The sequence below is a fragment of the Mycteria americana genome, chromosome 1 (genome assembly GCF_035582795.1).
Source record: "Mycteria americana isolate JAX WOST 10 ecotype Jacksonville Zoo and Gardens chromosome 1, USCA_MyAme_1.0, whole genome shotgun sequence".
NCBI classification, from domain to species: Eukaryota; Metazoa; Chordata; class Aves; order Ciconiiformes; family Ciconiidae; genus Mycteria; species Mycteria americana.
The window spans coordinates 197,436,246-197,460,611 of record NC_134365.1 but is presented as its reverse complement, the minus strand read 5'-3'; the positions used below and the strand labels follow the sequence as shown (position 1 = coordinate 197,460,611).

The 24,366-nt window shown below is 37.1% G+C and overlaps 1 protein-coding gene across 1 annotated transcript in view; it reads left to right on the top strand.

The window, feature by feature from the left end:
- Window positions 1-24,366, top strand: part of PDS5B (PDS5 cohesin associated factor B) — a 116,887-nt gene that overhangs the window by 32,721 nt on the left and 59,800 nt on the right. The window contains exons 7-11 of the mRNA XM_075490785.1: window positions 5,168-5,248; window positions 7,432-7,572; window positions 19,547-19,662; window positions 21,271-21,365; window positions 23,615-23,760. Coding sequence (XP_075346900.1) covers window positions 5,168-5,248; window positions 7,432-7,572; window positions 19,547-19,662; window positions 21,271-21,365; window positions 23,615-23,760 — 579 coding nt within the window. The remainder of the gene's footprint in view (window positions 1-5,167; window positions 5,249-7,431; window positions 7,573-19,546; window positions 19,663-21,270; window positions 21,366-23,614; window positions 23,761-24,366) is intronic.

The following is a 24,366-nucleotide window of genomic DNA, read 5'->3' as shown; positions in this document are numbered from 1 at the left end:
TACTTACATAGCTATCTAACCACTTTCTGTGGCTACTAATGTCGTGTTGGAAAAGTGTAATGAATTCAGAGTGAGAATTTTTCCACTAGTGTCCGTTGAGCACAAAACTACAAGGGGGTTAAGGATAAGGTCCACCGTAAAGAACAACTGTGTCTTGGCTGACCTAGCTGTTAAGCTGTATAGGCTGTGGGAAAGGGAAATTGAAAAATCAGACTGGCCACAAAAAATGGCATAATGGCAAGTGCTGATGTAATGGTGGGTAGGGAATCCTTATCTAGCCAGATTCCCTGGGGACCAGAAGAATATTTTTGGAGTAGAAGGAGCATAGATTTGTTACTAGCTCAGAATTAAAAACGATCAGATTAAGAGGTTGTTGTAGATACAGCAACTGTGTTTGTAGCAAGTGACACAGGCAAGTCATGTATTTTTAATACAACCACAGGGAAGGTTTGTGCATGTGAGGGAATGTGGAGTGCCCTTGTGAATTGAATGACTGTATTCTGGAAAATAGTGATAGAGCCAGTACGACTTTTGGTGTATAAACAGTTGTATTGGGTAACACTAGGTGGAAGACTTGAGGAGCTTGATCTGTATAATTTATCAAAGGAGCAGTATGTAAGTGTGTTGGGGACAGAAGGTTCAAACACCTCCTTTAGTTTTGGATCCTGGATGCTGTGTACCTTAGCATCCAGGTCCAATGGCTGAAATTCAACATTAGACAGATTGATGAGAAAATTATATGAATATTTTTAAAAGTTGTAGTAACTAGTTGAACAATTTACCAAAAGTTAATTCAATGCTGTTATCTCTTAAAATCAAGGTCAATATTTTTCCTAAGAGAAATGCCAGATATGGTCCGTAGTCCCAAGTTAGTAAGTCTAATAAGCAATGGTGCTAGCAGAATGACTGCAAAAACTTAGGCATAAGGAGCATATAGTGGGAACATGACGTACTATCAAATGTGTCTACCATAATTAGTAGTCACTGAAGTAGTCTAAGCTGCTCTAGCTCACTTGAGTTTGTCATCCATCTCACTTGGCCAGAATAAAAGCCTTATTGATGTAAATCTGAATGAAAGTGGCTGATGCTAATATCACAAAACAGGTATATTGGAGTATGCACAGGCTTGCTTGAATAGTACAGCAGGTATCAGATAATTCAATAAAACAGTAAACTTAACTTGTCTGACCATATGCTCAACTCTTAATTTCTTTGAAGTTGAATTATTTTTTTCCTTTTGTGGTTTCTCTTTTCTTCTTTTCTATGAACTCTACTGAAATTCTTTGATAGGATTGTATTAAGAGGGAATGAAATAAATAGTGAACTAAACCCAGAAAAGACCAGAAGCAAGGGAGAGGTAGTCAATATGAAAAGGCAAGAAAAATTAATAGTTTTCCTTGTCCTTTCAGTTGTCTCTTCAGATTATAAAGCCTTTATGGCAGCACCTGTAAACAATTTTTTGTTTGTGCAGCATGTTAGAGGGCAAATTGTACTTTTATTTCCTTGAATGTTTGCCAGAGTGTTCCATTTTCAGCCTCAGGAGCACTACGGGGAATCCCACATTGCACATCCCACATGCTTTACATGCTTATCTTTTCAAAAAAGTGATAGTGACAATTAAATTCCTAACTGTCTCTACTAGGAACTTGCTTAATTATTAGTGTTATCTGTCTTGGCAACACTTCAGCTGAGCTTTTTCTTTGTCAGCCATCCTTAAAAACCTGTTTCCCTCCCCCAGCAGAACTAGAGAATCTGTTAAAACTTTTGTCAAGTGCTCTTGGATACAAATTCTGCTGCTATGCCATTGATAATAAGAATAAAATTGAAGACCCTTTTCAAATTCCAAGAAAACAATATGTTAAAATGAATGTTTTCTAAGAATATTTGCTCTAGATACAGGCTCAACATTTGATTTTACTCCTGAAGTGATAAAATTAAGGACTGGAGTGATGCATCCTTTTTGAAGAAAAAATAAGGGATGTTTGAAAAAAAAAAAAAAAAAGGCAAATAACACATTTGTTTTCTGGCTTTTTTCTTTTCTTTTAAAGGATGAGTACAAATTATTTCATTCTTATTTCTTTGAGCTGTGTTAAATTGAACATTGAGAGGCAACTGGAAAAAGTAACTGGAAAAGGTCAGTGGGTATGCATTTCCATCACTGCTAACCCCATTGTACTAGTACAACTTATTTTTGGCTCTGTGGCACACAAAATTGTCTATGCCATGCTGTCAGAGAGGTTGCCACCGCTTCTTGTGTCTGCAGTAGAAGTTTGTCAAACATTCTACAGAAGAACAAGTATGAAAAATGAGTTTGCAAAACTCTTAATGTCTTCCAGAAGGGTAAAAAACTTGAAATGCTAGCAATACATACATAAAACTCATGGTAGGAATTGAGACAAAGAAAAGCACTTATGGTTGATGAAGGTGGTCTGTCTGCAAATATTATTGCTGAAGGTGTTCTAAGCATAAAAAAAAAAGTTCTCCTGTGTTAATTAACATTCTTTTCTGAAAGGTTGCAGAGAGGTGGGGGTCGGTCTCTTCTCCCAGGTAACAAGTGATAGGACAAGAGGAAATGGCCTCAAGTTGCGCCAGGGGAGGTTTAGACTGGATGTTAGGAAATTTTTCTTCACTGAAAGGGTTATCAAGCATTGGAACAGGCTGCCCAGGGAAATGGTTGAGTCACCATCCCTGGAGGTATTTAAAGGACGTTTGGGTGAGGTGCTTAGGGACATGGTGTAGTGGTGGTCTTGGTAGTGTTAGGTTTACGGTTGGACTCGATGATCTTAAAGGTCTTTTCCAACCTATACGATTCTGTGATTCTTGTTTCTGCTTTTATCCTGAAGCTGGAAAAGGGAGAAGAAAACTTTCTAGTGTGCTTTTAAGGCTTCTGTGGCATTGTTATTTTCAGAAAGTTTGGCCTCTGGACATTTGAGGGCCCTGGCTATCAGTACCATTAAATCAAGTGCATGAGGCATGAAAAAAACAGCTGACTTTTCGTTAGCCAGTTGTGATCTAGACTATTTTTTTCTCTTCACAGCTTTTTTAGACAGAATGAAGTGTCATGGGACTAAGTTACTCAGGGTTGCAAATAGCTACTTCTAGCATTTATCTTGGCAGACATTAAGGTGTTGGGAGATCTTTTGCCTGAAAGTTTTCAGACTTCCTTTCCTAAGGCTATGTGTGAGAATTTGTTTAATTTTTTAAACTTTAGTTATGAATAGTTGTGTAGATGAATTACGGCAGCTTTTTTAAAATGACCTGCTGTGTGAAAGATACAAGCTGAAGCTGTAATTAATGTGAATCAAAACAGATCTGCCTGTTGGAACTCTGCTTTGCTGTTTGGACTTGTTTTACACGTAAATCAGATCTTGCTCATGATCTAGAGTTCTCTCTTACCGAGGTGAAAGCTGTTTTCTTTGTTTTGATGGAGGTGAACTGTGGAAGACAAGAAGTATCAGAGCAAGATTTGCAAGTGACATACATTCCTTGTTACTGTTATTATGTGCCTTTTACTTCCTGAACAGTCACAACTCTAGCTAAATAACAGAAAACAAATGCTACAGGTGGAAATGGTGGTTGGTTTTTTGGTTTGGTGATTTTTTTTTTTGTTTGTTTGTTTTTAATATTAACCATAAAGAGCCATCTAGCATGCAGAACCTTCTCTTTTCTGGGATGTGGAACAGCTGTACAATTTTGTAAAAAGACTGCCAATATTGACCCTTGAATCTTGATTAGGTAAGGGAAGAGGAAATTACAAGGATGTTAGCATCTTAAGTAAGCATTCGACTATCTTTCCAGAATTGGTATTTTTATCCACCTTCTGTAGTGGCTCTGAGTAAAACCAATACTTCAGGCATGAATCTTCATAGTCTTTTGACTTCAGTCACCTAACTTAATTCTATCAGTAGGCAAGTCAAAGACTTCTTTTGTTTTATATTAACAGAAAATGTTAATCTGTTCCCACTGCTGTCTAGAACCCTGTAGTTTTACACAGTTTTTGAAATTACAGACACTACTCTCAATCTCTTTGAATCTCTTCTCTTTCTCGTTCAGATAGCTACAAAGAACAAGCATATGCAGGCAAAGAAATACCCTGGGTGTGGCAATGCATCTTGTGTTTGCTTTTGTTATGCTAAAAGGAAGTTTTTTTCCTTTTATGGATGAGATGTCTTTAAAAAAAAAAACCACCACAAACTGCCCCTTTATACTGTTGTCTTGTAAATTGACTATGCTGGGTTTTTTAAATTGCAAAGACTAATCATAATTGAGGGAACTATATTTTTACAAAGATTTTACTTATTAGAAGACTATATATTTTTCAGTATTGAAGACTTTTCCTTTAATCTTCTATGTGTTAATCAAGTCTGCAGTGGGTGTCACAAGGGCTGAGTTGCATTTTCTTCTGAAAATTTTTGAAAAGTAATTGTGATACAGAAATTGGAGAAAGGACATAGCAACTAGAGGGTGGAGAATGTGTGCTGGGAAAGGAAGGAAATGATAGAGCAATAACCCAATTAGACAAATGGAGGGATAGGAATGTTGTGGGGTGGTGCTTTTTAATTATTTTTTTATATTAGAGTTTCATTAGTTTGTATTTTTCACCCCTTTTTTGCTCACAGGCTAAAATTCTAGATGTTTTTTTCTCTTTGCTATCTCAGTCAAACAGACTGAGTATCTTTGGGAAATACTGTGGAGAGACTGTGATGGTGGTTCACAGGTGGCTGCTTGATGCAAGGGCAGAATTGTACTTTCTACCCCAATCCTGTTCAGAGTCTTGCTTCTGTGGTGAATGTAAATGCCTCCATGTTGCTTTATATCGCTTTCCTGTTTTTGGGGGAAGCTGATAAGGAGCAGCAGTAAAATGCAGGAACTGACTTCACTGAGTGTCAGGCATAGATGGGCAACTGAAAAGTAAGCCCCAGTTTGCCAGGAAAGAGTTTTCTCAGTAATGCCAGCGGAGACTACAAAGCTCTGTTTGTACTAGGTTTGTTTTTACTATATGATCTTTCCTACTGAAAGTATAAAAACGAACAGTCTATTTCTTTAATGCATTTACCAGTACGTGGTAGCTTTAAATTCTCGTATTCATTTTTAGGATTAATGCATGTGCTTAAACTTTTTTCTGTGTTTGTTCCCCCCCCCCCCCCCCCCCCCCCCCCCCTTCCAGAATTTAAACAAGCAAGCCTATGATTTGGCAAAGGCTTTACTAAAGAGGACAGCGCAAGCAATTGAACCGTACATTACTAACGTAAGTGAAGACTGCAAACAAATATGGAAATCAATACATTTTTTTAACTGAGCTGTATTATAAAAAGAATGATTGCATATAGTCAAATAGGGCTGTAAAATAGCTTTTTACAAACTCTCAATTGTTCTTTGAGAAAACTGTTATATTAATGAAGCACTGCATAACCTGTCCCTTTGAGTCTAATTCTTTACATTGTAGAAACTACTAAGCCCATAATAATTTTGATTTCTGAAATGCAATGGATAGTTTACTTTCTGCTGTCTTAGGAGACCTTGCACTTCAATCTTTAATGCGACTGGAAGACCAAATATACTTCTATGCATTGTTCTGGTAAAAATATATAAAGACATTGTTCCTGTGGCAAAACTCTTTTTCTAGTGAGGGGATGAGACTAGAAGCTAGGAGAAGTGAAGATAGAGCAGAATTTTAATGCCGTTGTCACAGCAAAAGAAGAGGAAACAGAATCTAAGAATAGATAGTAAGGAGGAAGACCAGCGAGTGAATAGAGAGTTGTAGCCAAGTTGAGTGTAGACATCATAAACGTTACAAGAGAAGAAGGATGAGAAGAAGTAAAGATCAGACAGGAATATGCTCTAAATTAAGTTGCCCAATAGAAAAAAAAAAAAAACACTTTTTTTTTTAAGTAGTTAAGGATTTAGCAGGTCTCATGGCAGCTATCCAAAACCTCAAGAGCTTGAAAACAATAGAAAATTTTCAATGTTTTTTGTTGCTTTCAGACTTGTAACACTTGTGGTACTTGGAAGGTGGGTACCTTCTAAGATTTAAAAAAATCTTCAGTGAAAACTCTTACTCCAAACCTGTTAGTCAAACATGCTGTTGGGGAAGGTATTGCTACATGGGATTGTGTTTTTATTATTAATGTGTAAAGTTAGGTTACAACCTGGGTGACATTTTGTGGGTTTTAAGGAAGTCTGTACAGTAAGAATCTTCCTCTTATGGAAAATATGTACATGCAGTCTTCTGTTCTTTCCCACAAGTGGGAAATATTATGCTGGCTGGTTTCTTTGTTTTGAAAGTTACTTTCTTAAAATATATTAAAGACACAGTAGGAGTTAGTTGCCTAAGCAGGAATATATACATTCCAGGCAACTCTGTATCCAGAAAAGGAAAACTTTTCTGCAAGACAGTATGGAATCTTTAACATCTAATGAATGAAATGTGCTTATCTGTTATTTTTCTAGTCATTATTACAAAAAACTGTTGAGTTTTTCTATTGCATCACTTGTTGGGTTTCATTTTATAACCTTAAAAAGTGGTAGTTTTCATGTTTTTAGTTTCTTTACTGATAAGATTAACTTTGTCAGGTACAGAGGGTCGTGATGTTCATTTGTCCCATGTTTGGGAATAGGAGACTGAAGTGCCAGTTATGTGTATTCTGATGCCTTAGTGGCTGGTGGAAATAGTATGATTTGTTTAGTCACACTTGTATATTGTTTTAACCCACAGAGAAGAAAAATTTTCCAAATGACGTCCCCCTCCCCTTATGAGTAGGGGATAGTATACTCCTATTTAGTTACTTCTTACCCATCTATTATGAGAGGATATAGTTGAAAGTAGTGTGGAATTAATATTTGATATTAGAAAATATTTTCTCTAATGAGAGGTATGAAGTTTCCCTCAAACCTGTCAAGTTTACCAAGAAAGAATAGTTGTTATGCTGCTTGTAAATATAAATTCTGGAACAGTCACTTATTAATTCCTACGCTTTTATTTTCAACTCCTTAACCTGTCAACTGCGTAGTGTAGTAATTAGCCAGTTGTTTCAGCCTTGTTTTGCTAAATGTTAAAATGCTTTTAAAGTGGTTGTTCTCAATAGTGAAGTAACTCTAAATATAGTCACATCGTAAAAAGATCTGGTGCACTGGAACTCCTCTAAAGTTGTGTTTCTTAAATTATTTGTAGGCTGGCTGTGGTAAACTAAACATCACTTTTTATGTGTTTTCTTTTTTGTGTAATATTGAACACAAAACAATGATATTTTAAGACTTCTAGTACAGAATCCTGATCTATGTGCCCCTCCCCCCCCCCCTTTTTTTTTAAATGGTGGTGAAATAAATGTTGTAAGATTAGAAGGTGTAGATTTAGTGGTAGACAAGCATAGTATTTAGAAAAGTGTATATTTACCTTTAGTATTGATGTATATACTCTGTTTTATTTTCCAGTTCTTCAATCAGGTCCTCATGCTTGGTAAAACGTCAATTAGTGACCTATCAGAGCATGTGTTTGACTTGATTCTGGAGTTATACAATATTGACAGTCACCTCTTGCTTTCTGTTCTACCACAGCTTGAATTCAAACTTAAGGTAAACACTTCTTATACTTTCTATATATTTGAAACATGTGCTTTGACTATTAATATGATTTTTTTTTTTTACTGACAAGTTCATCACATTATTTGGCATATAAAACTAATACTCATCTGTAAAACGTATCATCTATGCATTGATTAAAGGAAAAATTGTAAAAGCCCTCAAAAAGAGTAATTTAACTTCAGGTGTATTAACCTACAGTGCATGTGTGCATATTTTTGGATTTTGGTTGGGTTTTTGTTTGTTGTGGGGGTTTTTTGTGTTTTTTTTTTTTGTTTGTTTTGTTTTTTTGGGGGTGGTTTTTTTTTTTTGTGTTGTGGGTTTTTTTTTTTTTGGCTTGTACCTTTCAAGCAATAACTTGATTTTTTTTTTGGTGACTTGAGAATCTGACCTATTTTGTTCCTTGGTTTACTGTAGTATTTGTTGTGAAGGGCTTTAATAACATTGGAAGTACCTTGTGCTGCTAGCTGTGCAGAGAAACTACATCTATTCAGAATAGTGAATTTGGGCAGGGAGAAGTTGGGCTCCATGTTAGTGGAAAGTGACGTACTGACGATTTTGTCTGAATAGAAGGTCTGTGACAGTTGGAAACAGAGCACTGGACTCTATAAATATGTCTTGTAGTCATTGCTACAATTTCAGAGTGTCTCCATCACTTGGAGAAATTCAGTATAACAGTTGGTACTCCCTTTATTCTGCACTACTTTTATTCTATTTGTCATTCCACAAATGGTTTATGTGGAAGTGAGGAATTTGATTAGTTTTGTATTACTAAGTTTGAAAGTGATTTATTACTAAACTTGAGGGCTAATGTGCAGTGGGCAGCTTTTAAATTTGCATGTATTTTTATTATTGAGGACAGATTTTAGGTTTGTAGAACCTTTGGCCTGTTCTCATTGCAATATTTATTATCATAGTGACTTGTTTGTGCCTATTAGTTTTTTCACTAATGCTGCTAGGCAGGCACACTACATTTGTTGGATGAGTTGCTTTTAATGGTTATAGCTTTCCATTCACATTTCTGAAAGAAGAAGGGTTCAATTTACTGCTTGCTGTCTGTGTCTTAAAGTAGACCTTTTTCAGCCTTTAATTCCTTTTCTTACAGATGACGAACAATTATCATTCTCAGTCCAATAAAAACAGTACTCTGCAGCTGAAGCTGTTATTCAAGAGATTTAATCTTAACTGCTGCCACATCCTTTTTTTTCATAGCCATAATTGCAGTAACCTTTCTATCTCTATGTCCATTTAAAACTGCAGGTTCTTGAATTGTCTTCCTGCTCCTTCGTTGTCTCTCATATTCCACTATTTCAATATGAACTTCTTTTTTTGTATCCTATTTTGTCATTGGAATCAGCAAGTTTAGTAGCCCAACACTGTCAAGGTTTTTTCTCCCTCCCTCCCCCCACCACCCCAACATCTTCTGGTCTTTTCCTTCAACTGGGTGATTTCAGCCCTAAGCATTTCCATGTTTTCTTTGTACCTCTTAATGTACAACACATTTTTTTTTTTCTTCATGTTTGCATTTCTCTTCTTTGTTTACTATACTCTTTTTAGATGATGAACATGTATTTTGTTGCTTTTCATCTCCTTGATCCTTAGTGTAGTTTTCTCCTTGTGAGGTAAAACCTTGAGGATAAGGTGTTTCATGTTTGATGTTTGTAAGATCTAGTTTAACAATGTTTCCAATAGACATGTACATTTTGATAGTTACATTCTTACTGCTCTTATCCTTGATGTCTTGTTGAACTCAGTACAGTTTGTGCCTATTCACAGAGCATGGTACGGCTTCTGTTCAAATCAACTTGTTGCTTCCGATGTGTGTTTTTGATGCCTTAAGTAATAAGGATAAATAATATGTGCCTACTTTGTCCTATTGGCTGTCAAATATAGTTTGACCCATCTTTTACAGGAAAAAGACCCCTATATTTGGAATAGGATAATCCTGGTTTAAATCCTGAGGCACTGGAACAGGTTGCCCAGCGAAGTTGTGGATGCCCTGTTATTGGAAGTGTTCAAGGTCAGGTTGGATGGGGCTTTGAGCAACCACCTCTAGTGAAAGATGTCCCTGCCCCTGGCAGGGGAGTTGTACTAGACTATCTTTAAAGATCCCTTCCAACCCAAACCATTTTATGCTTCTAAATGAGTGGAGAGGTCTCGAAGACCTTTCTGTGGTTAAAAGGGTATTTTGAAGATGAATGTTCTGAAATATTCATGAAATATATGGCCAGCCTGTGGTTTTTCTGAGATCAACACAAGTTTGTTCTTTATGCAGACCTGCCAGCAATGATTAAATATTTTCCACTCCAACAATAGCTGTGGCTTTATTCTAAATAGCAGCAGCTAGTGTCAATCACTTTTAATTCAGGTCCAGGTAAATAGCACGTTAGTGTGTTGAGAAGAGAGTGTGATTTCGGTGAAACTCAGGCTGCTTGTGGTAGAAGGCAGCTAATGTTTTGCTGCCTTGAATGAAAAGAAACTGGACAGCAGTATTACTGTTAGCTTGACGAAGCCTTGGATCAGGTGGGTGGTAAAGGAGAAAAATATGCTTGGCAGTCTGTATTTAAATGTGGGAGAGGGGAGATGTCTTTTTGTATAAAGGTCGATTAAAGTTAATGATACAATAATCGTGAACTTCAGTGGTTCTGCCTATCATTCAGAGCTTGACTAGATGGCTTTGGCTTTTCTGGACTTGGTACATAGTATTGCATCTTCTTCCATGCCCATAGTTTAAGAGCCTTGCCTTCTGAGCTCACTCGCCATGGACTCTCTTACTAGGTATTTAAGTAGAAGTTTGCGGAGTATATCTACGTGAAATGCATAGTTTCACAGAGACATCCAATTTTTGTTCCATGAAATTGTCTGATACAGCTCTTGAATACACAGATGTGACAATAGAAGTCAAATCCTAGGGGCAAATACTCAAATAATGCTTATGGGGTAGTGGGACAGTTACTGTATTCCAAGATGTCATATAGCTGCTTTGCTGCTAAAGAAGTTTGTATTACTCTTAAAGCAGATGATGCTGAGGGAAAGCTGTGGCTGTCTCAACTGTTGAGTTGTCAGTTTTGAGGAGTCAAGATGTGTCAGAATGATCTCATCTTGCATGCATTTAACGCGTGGAACTGGACATATGATCTGTGCTTTTCAAAGATAAATTGGGTAATTGTTCTCTGTGTTTTTGAAAACATGCATGTTCTTTATAATTGGCTTCAGAAGCAGTGAGTAAAAAAAATTTTGGCCAGATGGAGTAGCCTCATGGTAGACTTCCTCTGAGCCAGACACCAAGTGTTCTGGCTCACTTTCAAGCTGATGCTTTAAAAAAAAATATTTTCAGGTACAAACTTGGCAAGTTCTGCATGAATTTGAACAGAACCCAATATTTTTTTATCATTTCAATGAAATCTAATTTAAAAGAAATAAATCAATTTCTTAAAGCATTTTCTTACATTTTGCTGTAGTTTGAGCCATTTTCATCCAAGAGCTGTTCTTTTTAATTCTTTTTTGACATTGTCTAAAAGTCTTTTTGCCAGTAGAGAATGATAAATGGTTACTTTCATATAGAAGTTAAACAATTTTTAGATTTCTTTTACTGGCCCCATCATGTAAAGCCTGAAGAACAATGAAGGTCAGCTCAGTAGGGCACAGGACTTTAAAATAAATTGGGAAATAAGAATTAGGCCTCCATATTGTCAAGCAAGCAGGGCAGAAGACCAACTTGGATGAACAGAGAGCTCCTCATGGAGCTCAAGAGGAAAGAGAAATTGTATGATCTCTGGAAGGTGAGGTCAGGCTTCGCAGGAAGATTACAGAGCCGTGGTTTGTATATGCAGGGAGAAGACGGGAATGGCCAAAGCTCAGTTAGAGTTTAAACTGGCCAGTGTTCTGTCAGATAACAAGAAGGGCTTTTTTAAGTATGTTAATAGCAAGAAGAGATCTAAAGAAAACGTTGGACCGATACTTTTTGAAGATGGTTATCTGACTAATAGGGATTAAGAAAAAGCAGAGGCATTCAATGCTTTTTTTTTTTCCCTCAGTCTTTAATAATACTGATAGACCTTGGGCTGCCCGGTCCCCTGAGTCAGAGGACCACGAGTGTGGGAACAGTGACTTTCCATTTGTGGACACTGAAATTGTAAGAACCAGCTGTATCAGCTGAGTGTTCACAAGTCCATGGGTCCTGATGGGATTCATCCCAGAGTACTGAAGGAGCTAGTGGATGTTATGACAGGACCCCTCTCAATAGTCTACCAAAGGTCCTGGGAGTCTGGGGAGGTCCCCGCTGACTGGGAGCTAGCCAGTGTTATTCCAATTTACAAAGAGGGCGTGAGGGGGAAAAAAAACCCTAGGTACTAGTTTTACTAGTACCCAGGAAACTACAGACCTGTTAGTCTAACCTCAGTTTGTGGAAAAATTATGGAGATTATTATACTGGGTACTATTAAAAGGCTTTTAAAGAATAATGCAGTCATCAAGCACACTCAACATGGGTTCACAAAGGGAAAGTCCTGTTTAACTAATTTGATATCCTTCTATTATAAGGTCACCCGCCTAGTAGATGAAGGGAAGGTGCTGGATGTAGTTTTCCTGGATTTTAGTAAGGCTTTTGATACTGTCCCTCGCAATATCCTTCTGGAGAAGCTGTCCAACTGTGGGATGAGCGGGTTCATGGTGCACTGGGTGAAGAACTGGCTGAAGGGCAGAGCTCAAAGGGCTGTAGTGCATGGGGCTACATCTGGCTGGCAAGTGGTCACCATCAGTGTTCCTTGGGTATCAATTCTTGAGCCAGTCCTGTTCAATATATTTATCAATGATCTGGATGCAGGAGTTGAATGCACCATTAGCAAGTGCTGATGATACTAAATTAGTAAGTGCTGTTGACTTTCCTGAGGGGCAAGATGCCTTGCAGATGGATCTAGATAGACTGGAACATTGGGCAGCGATTAATGGGATGAAATTTAATAAGTCCAAATGCTGGATTCTGCACCTGGGGTGGAGTAATGCCAGGTACAAGTATAAATTGGGAGAGGAGTGGCTGGATAGCAGCCCTGCAGAAAGGGATCTGGGGGTGCTGGTCGACAGCAGGCTCAATAGGAGTCAGCAGTGTACCCTGGTAGCCAAGAGGGCAAACCGCATCCTGGGGTGCATCAAACACAGTATGACCAGCCGGTTAAAAGAGGTGATTATCCTGCTGTATTTAGTGTTGGTGTGGCCTCACCTTGAGTACTGTGTGCCGTTCTGAGCCCCACAATTTTAAGAAGGATGTGAAGGTCCTTGAAAGCATCTAGAGGAGGGCAACAAAGCTGGTGAAAGTGCTGGAGAAGGCATGTCCTATGAGGAGCAGCTGAGGACTCTGGGTTTGTCTAGTTCGGAGAAAAGGAAGCTGAAGGGTGACCTCATTGCTCTCTACAGCTTCCTGAGGAGGGGAAGTGGAGAAGGAGGTGCTGGTCTCTTCCCTCTGGCATCCAGTGACAGGACGTGAGGTTTAGACTGGACATTAGGAAGCATTTCTTTACTGAGTGGGTGGTCAAACACTGGAACAGGCTTCCTAGAGAGGTGGTTGATGCCCCAAGCCTGTCAGTGTTTAAGAGGCATTTGGACAACACCCTTAACAACATGCTTTAACTTTTGGTCAGCCCTGAAGTGGTCAGGCAGTTGGACTAGGTGGTCGTTGTAGGTCCCTTCCAACTGAACTATTCTATTTTATGTAAGAAAAGAATGATGTGATGTGGGATTTCCAAAGGCAGATTGTGTAGAACTTGATTATTGACAACCTGAAAAAAATTCCTTCACTTTTTTGGGATGTCATTTGGCAACAAAGTGGGAAATCATTAGCCAAACAAGAGAAGACAGGAATTCCTGGAAGAATGGTAGTAAGGTTAAAGACTTCGAAGGATCATCCCTGAGAAACTCCATCTGTATGTTCTAATGGTATATATATTTTGGTTCCTGTTACTGAGCGCTTAAAGAGAATTATAGTTTTAGTTCATCCTTCCTTCCTTTTTACTTGAGATGCATCAAGGAGGCAAATGTTCTGGTCCTGGAGCCATGTGATTACTGACAAATCTTGTTTGGTGAGTGGGATGAGTGAGGGGAACCTTTCTAGCTACACTTCCTCCATCCAAAGCAAAATGGTTGTTCACATCAATTAATTTGTCATAACATTGCTGAGACTGGGATGTACACTGCCACCATGATGTCCCCTGGAGCAACTTGAAATACTGAGCTGAATATGAAAATATATTGATGCTGATGGAGAAATATTTCTGTGCTCCCTGCCTCTCTGGTTGTGTGCACACATTCCTCCTATGATTCCTCCATTTTCTTGTGTTTGGCACTGCTGGGAGTTTTTTCATTATACTTAATCCCAAGGATAGTAGGTGCCAGAGACTTAAGTGCCACCTTGCTCTTATCTTAATATGATTAATTTCTGGAGCTTTTAGTGGGCTGATGCTACCACCACAAAGCATTATCAGCCAGTAACATCTTTGGATGGAGTGGATAGAGTTGTTCTCCAAGTCTTCTGGTGACCGATCATCTTTAGATAACCTGTTGCCTTTTGGACAAGGGAGGAAAGTGGGCTGAATTGTCTAGACACGTAGATGGCTTTTCAGGAATTTTAAGGGCATGCTGCAGAACTGGTGCACATTTCTCTGGGAGAATGTGGAAGTGTGGTGCTGTTTGTGGACATGCTGTGCTATCAAGTTTTCTGGACTCTTTCTTGAGTCTGACTCATCTAAGTTGATAGTCTCTGGTTGTCTTGTGTGACAGAGACATAACTACCATTATCAGGTGCCAGTGGAGATTATTTGTATGCCATTTTGGTGCTGTCCTCTTGATCATTTCTGCATAAGAGAAAGCTTAAAAGTACATCTCTGGTATGGAGTAAATGGCACATTTTGGTTCCACTTAGTACTTGGAAAACAAGGTCCAGTAGTTCACTGGGTTGAGTTGCTGAACAAATTGTTTCTAATGCAAAGATTTGTAGACAGAACACAGTGCACGGTGTTATAGTGGCCATATTGGAAAAACTATCATTTTGTCTTAGAATACGTGCTTCAGCCCTGCTTTGTGGGAAGCTATTGAAGTTTCAACAGTATCCTGTGGTGGGTAGTTCATATGCCCAATGTCTCCAACTACGGACCACTCCAACTAATCATCTACAAAGAACTGTTAACTTTGCTTAGTGGGAGGTCATGTCCAGGCTTCTCCCATTAATGTGCTTGGCTTATGGTGAATCTGTATTCTGCCTGGGCTTATGAGAACTACCAAGTTCTGTCTGACGACAGACTGAAGTCTGTGAAGTCTGTTGGATGTACTCCTGTTTCATGATTGCAAGGGCTGCCATGCTCCCTTCCATAAATTCTAGATAGAGTGAAAGGGGGGGAGAGTGCTCTTGATCTTTAGTGTTCCAATTTTGAGGACCTTCTCTTGTTCTTGGAGGATGCTGAAAGCTCTCAGTATTCTTGACTTGTTCTTTCAGGGATTGGTCACATGTTTCATCCTGACCATAGAGTACTCGGTCTCACAGTATGGGTGCTGGGCCTTTCTCTGATAGTGATCCTGTTTCTCTAAACTGATTCTTTCTGGTATCAGCAACTTTTCCAGTAGTTGTATATTCTGTATGTGAGCCAGAATTTCCATGTAGTATGTTATTTCTTTGCTTCTAAGCATTTTGTGGTATGTTTTGAAAATGAAGTGGTGGTCATTTTCTCCCAGCAACCAGGTGAGCTTCACTGAAGAATCTCCATTGCTTTCCAATTGATTGTGCTGCCTTGTTCTCAAACTCTGTGGCTGATAGGAGTTTGAGGACATGAACAAACGTCTGTGTGTTTGTGACTCATTACCGGACAGGATCCAAATCTCTTGCTCCCCATCTCCCTGCACTTCTTTTGCACTCTTTGTGGCAGGAAGCCTTCTGATCTATCTTCATGGGATCGGGGTCTTATGGAAGTTTTAGACTGTCTCTTTGAGCATGTGAAAAATCCAAGGGCGTTCCTGTTAATGACCAAATAAATTTTTGACCATGTATGGAGGAGTTATGAAACTGTTAGTATGGAACTTGTGAGAGAGCTTAGGTGCTTCAGTAACACTGTTGTGCATATTTACTATTCTGGATCTAAACAATGTGGCCACCTAGTGTTCAAGCACCTTGCCATTTTGGTACAACCAGTGACCATACAGTTTGGTCACGATGCCAGGTAATTTTAACTGCTGTGAGAATTGTACATGGTGATTTGGATGAAGAATGAAAGGTTGCTGGCAGTAACTGGTATTCTCTGAAATGTGCAGCTTCTGTGTGTGTTACTCCCTCAGTTGCTTTTTCTGTCCTGTCTATCCCAAGAATCTTTTAAGTATGTTTGAAGAGAATTGAAATGCAGCCAGGTGTGTGCTGTGCCATGTCATGTACCAAACAGAAGTGGACAAACTATTTATCCTTTTGGGTCTGGCTTGGATGGAGTTAATTTTCTTTGTAGCAGCCTGTATGGTACTGTACTTCATATTTGTGGCTAAAACAGTGTTGATGGCACACTAATGTTTTGGCTATTGCTGAACAGTGCTTGCACAGGTAAAGGCTTTCTCCCCCCACCATGGGTAGGCTGAGGCAGGGCAGGAAGTTGAGAGAGGACACATGCTCAGCAATAAAAGCTCAGGGAAAGGAGGAGGAAGCGGGGGATGTTTGTGCTTATGGTGTTTGTCTTCCCAAGCAAGCACTACACATACCGAGACCCTGCTTTCCAGGAACTGGTGGGACATCTACCTGCCAATGGGAAGTAGTGAATGAATTTTTTTTTTTTTTTTGCTTTACTTGTGCATGCAGCTTTTTCTTTACCTATTAAACTGTCATTATCTTGATCCATGAATCTTTTCACTTTCCTTCTATTTTCTCCCCTTCCCCTCTCTGTATAGGAGAGGAGAGCGAGTGAGAGGCTAGGTGGGTGTTTGGCTTTTGGCCAGGGTCAACCCACCACACCTTTATTGATTTTGTAAAGAAAAAGCTCCTATGTTCTCATGTGGCAGAAAAGGAGTATTTTTAAACTCTAACACTCTGTGAGAGCTGTGTCAAATCATGGTTGCTTCTTACTGGTAATTTTTTTTTTTTTACCTAATTTTGGAAAGGAGTCTGGGGGATTAGCAGGAGAACATGCACTGAAATTCATTTTACTTAACCTCTTCTGTGAGGGTAAGTAATTTGTGCCTGATCTTGGCATTATAAGGTGGTGTGCTTAGAGATCTAGCGTTGGCACAGAAGCATTATTGGTGCAGGAGAGAACAGAAGTAGGAACGTGTTGTTGTGTAGGTCAAACTGTAAAGGAAACTGATATTCCTTCATCTGAATTTGATATTTGAATTTTAGAAGTTTGTATTACTGAAAGTGAATACCACTTTAATGTTCAGGAGAATGAAAAGCTCATGAACAGAGTATTTAGGAAATAACCATTAGGGGTTTTAGGTCTTTATTTTACCATCATACTAAGCCAATATGATGTAATGAATAAAATCAATAAAATGTTGACTTTTATTATTGTAGAGCTGCCTTTCTTCCTGGATATGGTAGTTAAAATTTTTGGCAAGTTTCAGGCTATGTGTCCACTTCTACTCCCAAATGCCCCCAGATCCTCAGTGCTGCCTATTCTTTTGGACTTGGTAGTGATAACAATCTGACCAACTTCAGCTGTTGTTAGTGACAGCCCCTAATATCTAGGCAGAAGAGCAGCTGTATGTTGGGAGCACGTATGGGGAACTGAAAATACCAGTGTTCAATGTCAATTTTTATTGACAAATCATTATGGAACACTATTAAGCATAGAGAGTGCTGGATCATACCTAAGAAAAGAGGTGAAGGATGCAACTCTGCAAGTACACAATGTCTCATAGAATGGAGAAGGTTAAGATTTTCTCAGAGTTTCTGATACTAATTTTTTTTTTCCCCTCAGAAGAAGAAGTAGAGATTAAAGTAGGATAAAGAAGAGAGACTGTAGCTGTGATGCATTCATTTAATAAGAAGCACAGGTTGTTTTTTTGTCTTACCTTTTGGGAGCTTGTATAAGAATGTTTCAAGGAGACCAACATCTGGGCACAAATTTAGAAAGTACCAAATACTCTTGGTCCATAATCACAAATATTCATTGTTTCTACAAACAGGACTAGAAGCATAAGTGGGTTGTCTTACAGTTGGATTAGTGGCTAATACAGTGAAAGCTTCTTCTGCAGCTAATTCATTAAAGATATTTCAATTGTTTTTTTAATGTGTCTCTTCTTTTTTCTATATTTCTGGCTGTGTAATTAAGTAGTTGAATGTTAAGTGTACTCCTCACCCCTCCACCCCCCTACCTCCCCACCCTCTGCGGTGTCTTGCTCTGGATCTGTGTTGGTTACCTAGAGAAATTCAGAGATGTTTAGTATTTTTAATATTTTGTTGGTTTAAGCAGGAGTGGATGGGATGTGAGTAATGGAGTTTGGACTAATATAGGCTACAAAAACAAATTAGAATTCTTAACCATGAAGGCACAGAATAAGAATTTGTAGTGTAATGGACACTTACAAGCTGAAACTCATCAAGAAAAAAAGATATTTATTGCAGATTAAGAGGAGGAGGTTGTAGGTGATTTTCAATGTCAATCTGAAGTTTAATTGGAAAGATTAGTCAAATGCAGACAAATGTATTAATGGATTTACTATTAACGCTGCTAATACTTAATGCTAAAGTGTATTCCGAAGAATTATAGTCTTTTGTAATGTAGTAATATATCAGCATTAGGGACTTCTTCATCCTTAACTTTTCTTGCTCTGTTACTTTAAGGATTTTACAGATGCTTTTATTGTCCTTTTAATTCAGCTCCCTAAGAACATACTGGCAAACTTTTCAGCCCATTTATGGTATTGAGTCAGATAGGAGAAATAATCAGTCTTTAAGACTGGTGGTGTCATATTAGAGAGCTCCGACAGCTATGTTGTGCTCTTATTTCTTGTTCACATTCAAAAGGTGATGTTGAACTAATAAGAATGTAAAAGACAGTAAAAAAGAACAGTATTTTAAACAGTCCTTTTCTTATTACCAGAAAAAAGACTGAAGTAATAAGGACATGAATAAGATCTAGTTAATATCAACTAATTTTAGCTACTCTCTTTTCAAAGAAGTGTTGCAGCAAATTGTTCTTTTCTTTTTCTTTAATAAGCAAAAGAAAAAAAAATTGGTGAACAGTAAGTACATGCTAATTGCACAAATGTTAGCACACATTTCTGAAGTATGAAGCTTCAAATGCTGTGTGTTGTATTAAACAAGTGTAATGCAAACCAATGATAATGAAAATATACTGGAGAAGGCCTTGTTTTATCTCTGTTAGTGCTAATTTTAAATATGAAAGAAAAGTATCTGTTGTAACTCAGCATTTTTAAATATAGGCTTAAATACAGGCTTTAAATCCAAGACCAGATCCTGTGCATCTTAGATCTTGGGTACTTAATCTGTTGGTCTCTAAAAACTTGTTTTCTGAAAATTCTTTTCTTTTTAACTAGATGTTTGTAATTAAACACTGTTCTAGAGTGTAGACTCTAGTCTCACCTTTATGTACAGACAAATGTAGAATGAGCTTTGTGAGTTTTGTATTGTGCTTGAATTTGTGTAAGCTTATGCAGGCACCTATCAGATTTCCTAACAGGATCTAAAGGAGGGTTAAAAAAGATGTATGTATCTGTGCATTTTTCACCAGGCTTTGTTCACATTGGTTTTTCTCTACATTGTTTTGTTTTCACTGCCTTTATTATTTTGTCTTTTCCCAATAATACTGAAGGTTTTTTGTCTTTTGTATACAAGAAAAGTCTATTAACCTGTATTATTATATTTCTGGAGGTGTATAAGTGCATTGGTGTAAAAGCTGTACAAAACAGAACTCTGGTTTTTTTTGTTGGTTTGTTTTGGTTCTTTTTTTTAAATTTAAAAAATAAAATTATGTTCATTTTCCAGAGCAATGACAATGAAGAACGCCTGCAGGTTGTAAAACTTCTAGCAAAAATGTTTGGGGCGAAGGATTCGGAGTTGGCATCTCAAAATAAACCACTTTGGCAATGCTACCTGGGGAGGTATATGCTGGTTTAGTTCCCTTCCTAGGAGGGGAAAAACATTCAATGAATGTTATAATTCAACTTTTTTTTTTTTTTTTTAAATGACACAGCTAAGTGTGAGTACGCTCTTGCTGCTTTATCTGAAATCTGACAGATAATGCTAAAGAGATTATTTTACATACATCTTCTGCATCTGTGATTCTGCAGAGTGAACAATTAGAAATTATCCCTTTTTAGGTTTTTTTTTTTTGCAACTGTCTTTATTGCCATTATCAAGAAAAAGGAATAGTTTATTTTAATTTCTTCACAAGTGAAACTATTCAGTGATAGATTAATTCTAAAACAGCATCAAATGACATTTGTGTGGTATCAGATGATATTAGAACTGGTTTTGGGGCTTTTATGTATAGTATTTGTATACTGGTTTCAACTTTTTTGATGGTAGGAGTGCCTTAAAAGAGGTATGCAGTATTTACAATACTGCAAACACACTTAGTCTTTTGTTTTTGAAATATTCTGCCAGTTTGAGATAGAAAATATAGCTGGAGCTTGTAGTCAGGAGAAACTTAAGATGTCATTAAAAAATTTTAAGAAACTTCTTAAGAAATTAAAAAATATTTAAAAATTTAACATGTCATCAAAAAATACCAGATCTAATTTGAGCCCCAAGGAAAATGCTTCATTGTGTTTAATGTGAAGCAATGTGAATACGTGCAATCTGTTGTTCATACAATCTGTTGCTCATAATTACTGTTTTCAACAAGTTACGAATCACATAAATGTATTTACTTTTTTCAAGGATTTTTAACTAAGTTATAATAGCTGTGTTTTTAAAGGAACCTTTCTTAAAATCTCTTGATTTTGAAAACATACCTGATTTTTACTAAAACAGTTATTCCTTAAAACCTCTTTATTTGAGAAATAAGCATTTCAAAAGCAATAATGTTCTAAAATTCAATTTTTAATTTGTTTAAAACCAAGCATTTTGAGGATAGCTTGAAAAGGCATCTAATTTTTCAAAATAGTTGTTTGTAACTCTCATTACATCACTAGTTTTATTATAAAATTACTTATATGAAAATTAAACACAAGAAAATACTAGTTTTCAAGCATCAAACCTAATTCAGTCTTTTGAAAGGAAATGTTACAGAAGTTGAAGTGATCCATCTCAGAAGAAATTTTTACTAGGCTAGATGCCCATTTGTTTGCTGTCTATCATACAGTTTAAAGAGGGGGTGCATATCTCAGTCTTGTAAAACTTTTAGTTGCTGATACATGGTTCGTGGTTAAATATGTGGAGCATTACAGAAAAGATAGTTAAAATATGTCAGACATCTTTCTAATAAATAGTTGTTGTCTGCCCAAGAGTTTTTCGTGTGTACCAGGAGAGGATATTCCTCTTCATGTTCAGAATATGAATTAATAAATGAGTACAGGAATTTTTTCTTAAGCTGAAGATGGTCTACTTAATGCTATAAAATCAGAGATGTTTTATGCATGTATCTGTGCATGGGAAGCACACAAATGTTTTCAGAGGTATTTGAGATTGTGTAGAAATAAACTAATTGCTTTGGTAGAAGTGATATTTTTGTTGTTGTTGTAATGCATTGTCTTGTTTCTAAATAGGTTTAATGATATCCATGTACCTATTCGTCTTGAATGTGTGAAATTTGCAAGTCACTGCCTTATGAACCATCCCGACCTAGCAAAAGACTTAACAGGTACCAGATGTATTATAACACTAAAATACAATTTTAGGTCTCCTAGAAAAGTCAGGAAGGTTAGTTGTCATCCTAAGTACATTGTCAGATGTTGTAGAGGATGTAATTGAGGTCGGAGTGCTAAGTCAGAGTCCCTGCCTTCAGTGCTGCTTCTCAGGCTGAGGGGATTGTACATAAAGAATGCCTTAACCAAAGAGATCACTCTCCCTCTCTTACAGTAGTTGCATTCCCAACTGCTGTTGAAATTAAGCACCATGGGATCAGGCAAAGACAACCTGGCTAACCTAATGGTCATGGCATTTATTAATTAGGGTGTGGAGCAGAGACTTCAGTTCCACAAAGCTGAAATGTGTAAATATTATGCAACCACTGTCTAAACATGAAAACAGTCCTCATAACTGTGACCACAGCCATTGGTTCCTGCTCCTTCCAATCAAACACAGACTGTAATTCAAGACCTCTGTAGGAAGAAGGCAGCTGGCATAGATAGAAGCATTTAGTATTTGTTGCTCCCAGTATCTTAATGAAAAAAGTGTAATTAAAGAGAATGGTTTGGTTTGTTGGTTTTTATTCCCCCCCAAAGTGTATATGGAGACTGTATTTTCCCCTGATCAATAAACTCCTACTTCTTGTAATTCTTTGGAGATAATATGTTTGCCCACTTGCTCTAAGGAGGGAATTTAAAGGACTCTTAAGTGCATGGGATTGCACTCGTGCTTGCTGAGCATTTGTCAAGTTAGACACAAATACAGGCAGGCTAGAATCATCCCTTAGTTATTGGTATTGTTAAGCCAGGTTAAAAAAAAAGTACAATTTCTGGACCTTTCCTTAATGGAATGGTAAAGATATTTCTTCTTTGATTATCAGAATTGTATTTTCAAGGGTGGTTTTTATTTCTTTTTGACATTGCAGAAAGGCTTTGTGCCCCCTCTAATGGTATCCTCTGGGAAATGTAATTTTGCTTGCCCCTCCTCTCTCTCCCCACAGAGCTTATCAAAGTCAAATTGCTGAAAAATTTCTCTGACTCACTTGTGTTTGAGACCAGAATTGTTTTGTGCAATGGCATTGTTCTTCGTTTGTTTTAGTTTATTATGTTTTCCTGTGGAACAAACCTGTTTTTTTAAAAGGTTTTATTTGGATTTCAAATTTCATAACCTCCATAAGTGCAAAGCTTTATTTCTTGACGTACTCTTTTGACACTTGTGATGATTACCAGAAATGTTAATGGCCAATATTTCAGATAAGACATGACAATTTTCACTGGTCATTGAACAGTAATAAGAAAACAGTAACCTCTGGTTATTTAATTTAGAGTAAACTTTGAATTTTCAATGTTTTCTTAATGTTCTCAATGTTTCACTGATGTATGCTGTGTACAGTGATCTTAACTTTTGTATGCATTTTCCTACCTGTTTGTGCTTCTAAATTAACCTAAAATACATACTTCTAAAAAGATAAATGAACTTTGCCATTTTATTTTTTGTCAGCTTTCTGAAATGACAATAGGTAGCTAACATGTTTGACACTTATAAGCAGAAATCTTAAAGTGTCGATAGTATAAGATTATTGATAGTACCAAATAAGTAGCAATGGGCCAAAATAATCTAGGAAAATTATTTTACGTTGAATAAACTTGAATGTGTCTAAATAAGCATTATAGCTTGGTCAAAGAGCATGCTTTTGAAGTATGTCTCTTGATTTGTCCCTGCTTACAATGCTTACATGGCTCACACTGTGGAGTATTCCTGGAGCATGTGAACTAGATTCCTTGTGGATAATACAGAAGTTGTGGTCAGGAGTGCAACTAATGTGCTCCAGCAGCCAAAAGGGATGGAGTCTGCAGGAAGAGAGTAGCCTCTAGCCTGAAGTAAGACTTTAAAACATGTATAGTGTGGATATCAAGTTCTCAGCAGTGTCTGTTCTGCTCTACAGATTCAATTCTGTTGGGCTATAATAGTTGCTAATGTAGACATAGCCTAACTGTTGTACAAAATAATAAGAATAAAAATGTAGCCCCGTAACTCTTATTTCCATAATGCCAGAAATATAAATATTTTATATTCTAAGCAACTAAAAAGTTTTACTGACATTCCAGTTAATCATAGAGAAAACTATTCATTTCTTACTGTTGATGCTCAAAACAGTAGAAAATCATGTTTTCTGCTTCTGTCAGTTGAGTACTGTCTAGAGAAAGAAAAGCAGCTGAAGTTGTATACTTACAATGAAATACTTATTCTATTTTTTTCCAGAATATCTTAAAGTAAGGTCACATGATCCTGAAGAGGCCATAAGGCATGATGTTATAGTATCCATAGTTACTGCTGCTAAAAAAGATCTTTTGCTTGTCAATGATCACCTGCTTAATTTTGTCAGAGAACGAACACTGGATAAGCGGGTAAGACATAATTAGTACCAATAATGGCTCTGCATTGTATTTCTAGACTGTAATACAGCTTTTTAAAAAGCAACGCTTCTAAGAAATGCTGAACTAATTTTAAAATTACTAATGAAAACCAATATAATGCAAAAAATTTTGAAGCATTCTGTTTAATGAGGCATCTCTTGCCCCTGACTGGAATGCCACATTTTTCATTGTGCTGTATTTTTGTTTAAGATGGTATGATTTTAAAAAAAAAAAAAAAAAAAAAGGCTGAAGCACAACAATATTGCTCCAGTTGTCTAGTTTTAGTAAAATTTTTAAGTAAAATGAGACTGTTGTAAAACATTCTAACAGTTTTCATAAGAGGTTTTGCAAGTAGGTTTCAAAACATATTGTAGATTACTGATGGAAAATGTTCCACCGTCAGAGGTAGATAGTTTACCTGCTTTTAATTAGATCATTGGAAGACTGCAAAACAGTGTAGTAGCTTTAAAATTTGAATATCTTGAAATTAAAAATCTTGAAATTTACTTTAGCTGTTTCATTATTTGGTAAAATTTGAGGTTTGCTGCTTATGTTAAAGCATGGTAAACAAGCGTGTTGATGGCAAACTTTTAAAAT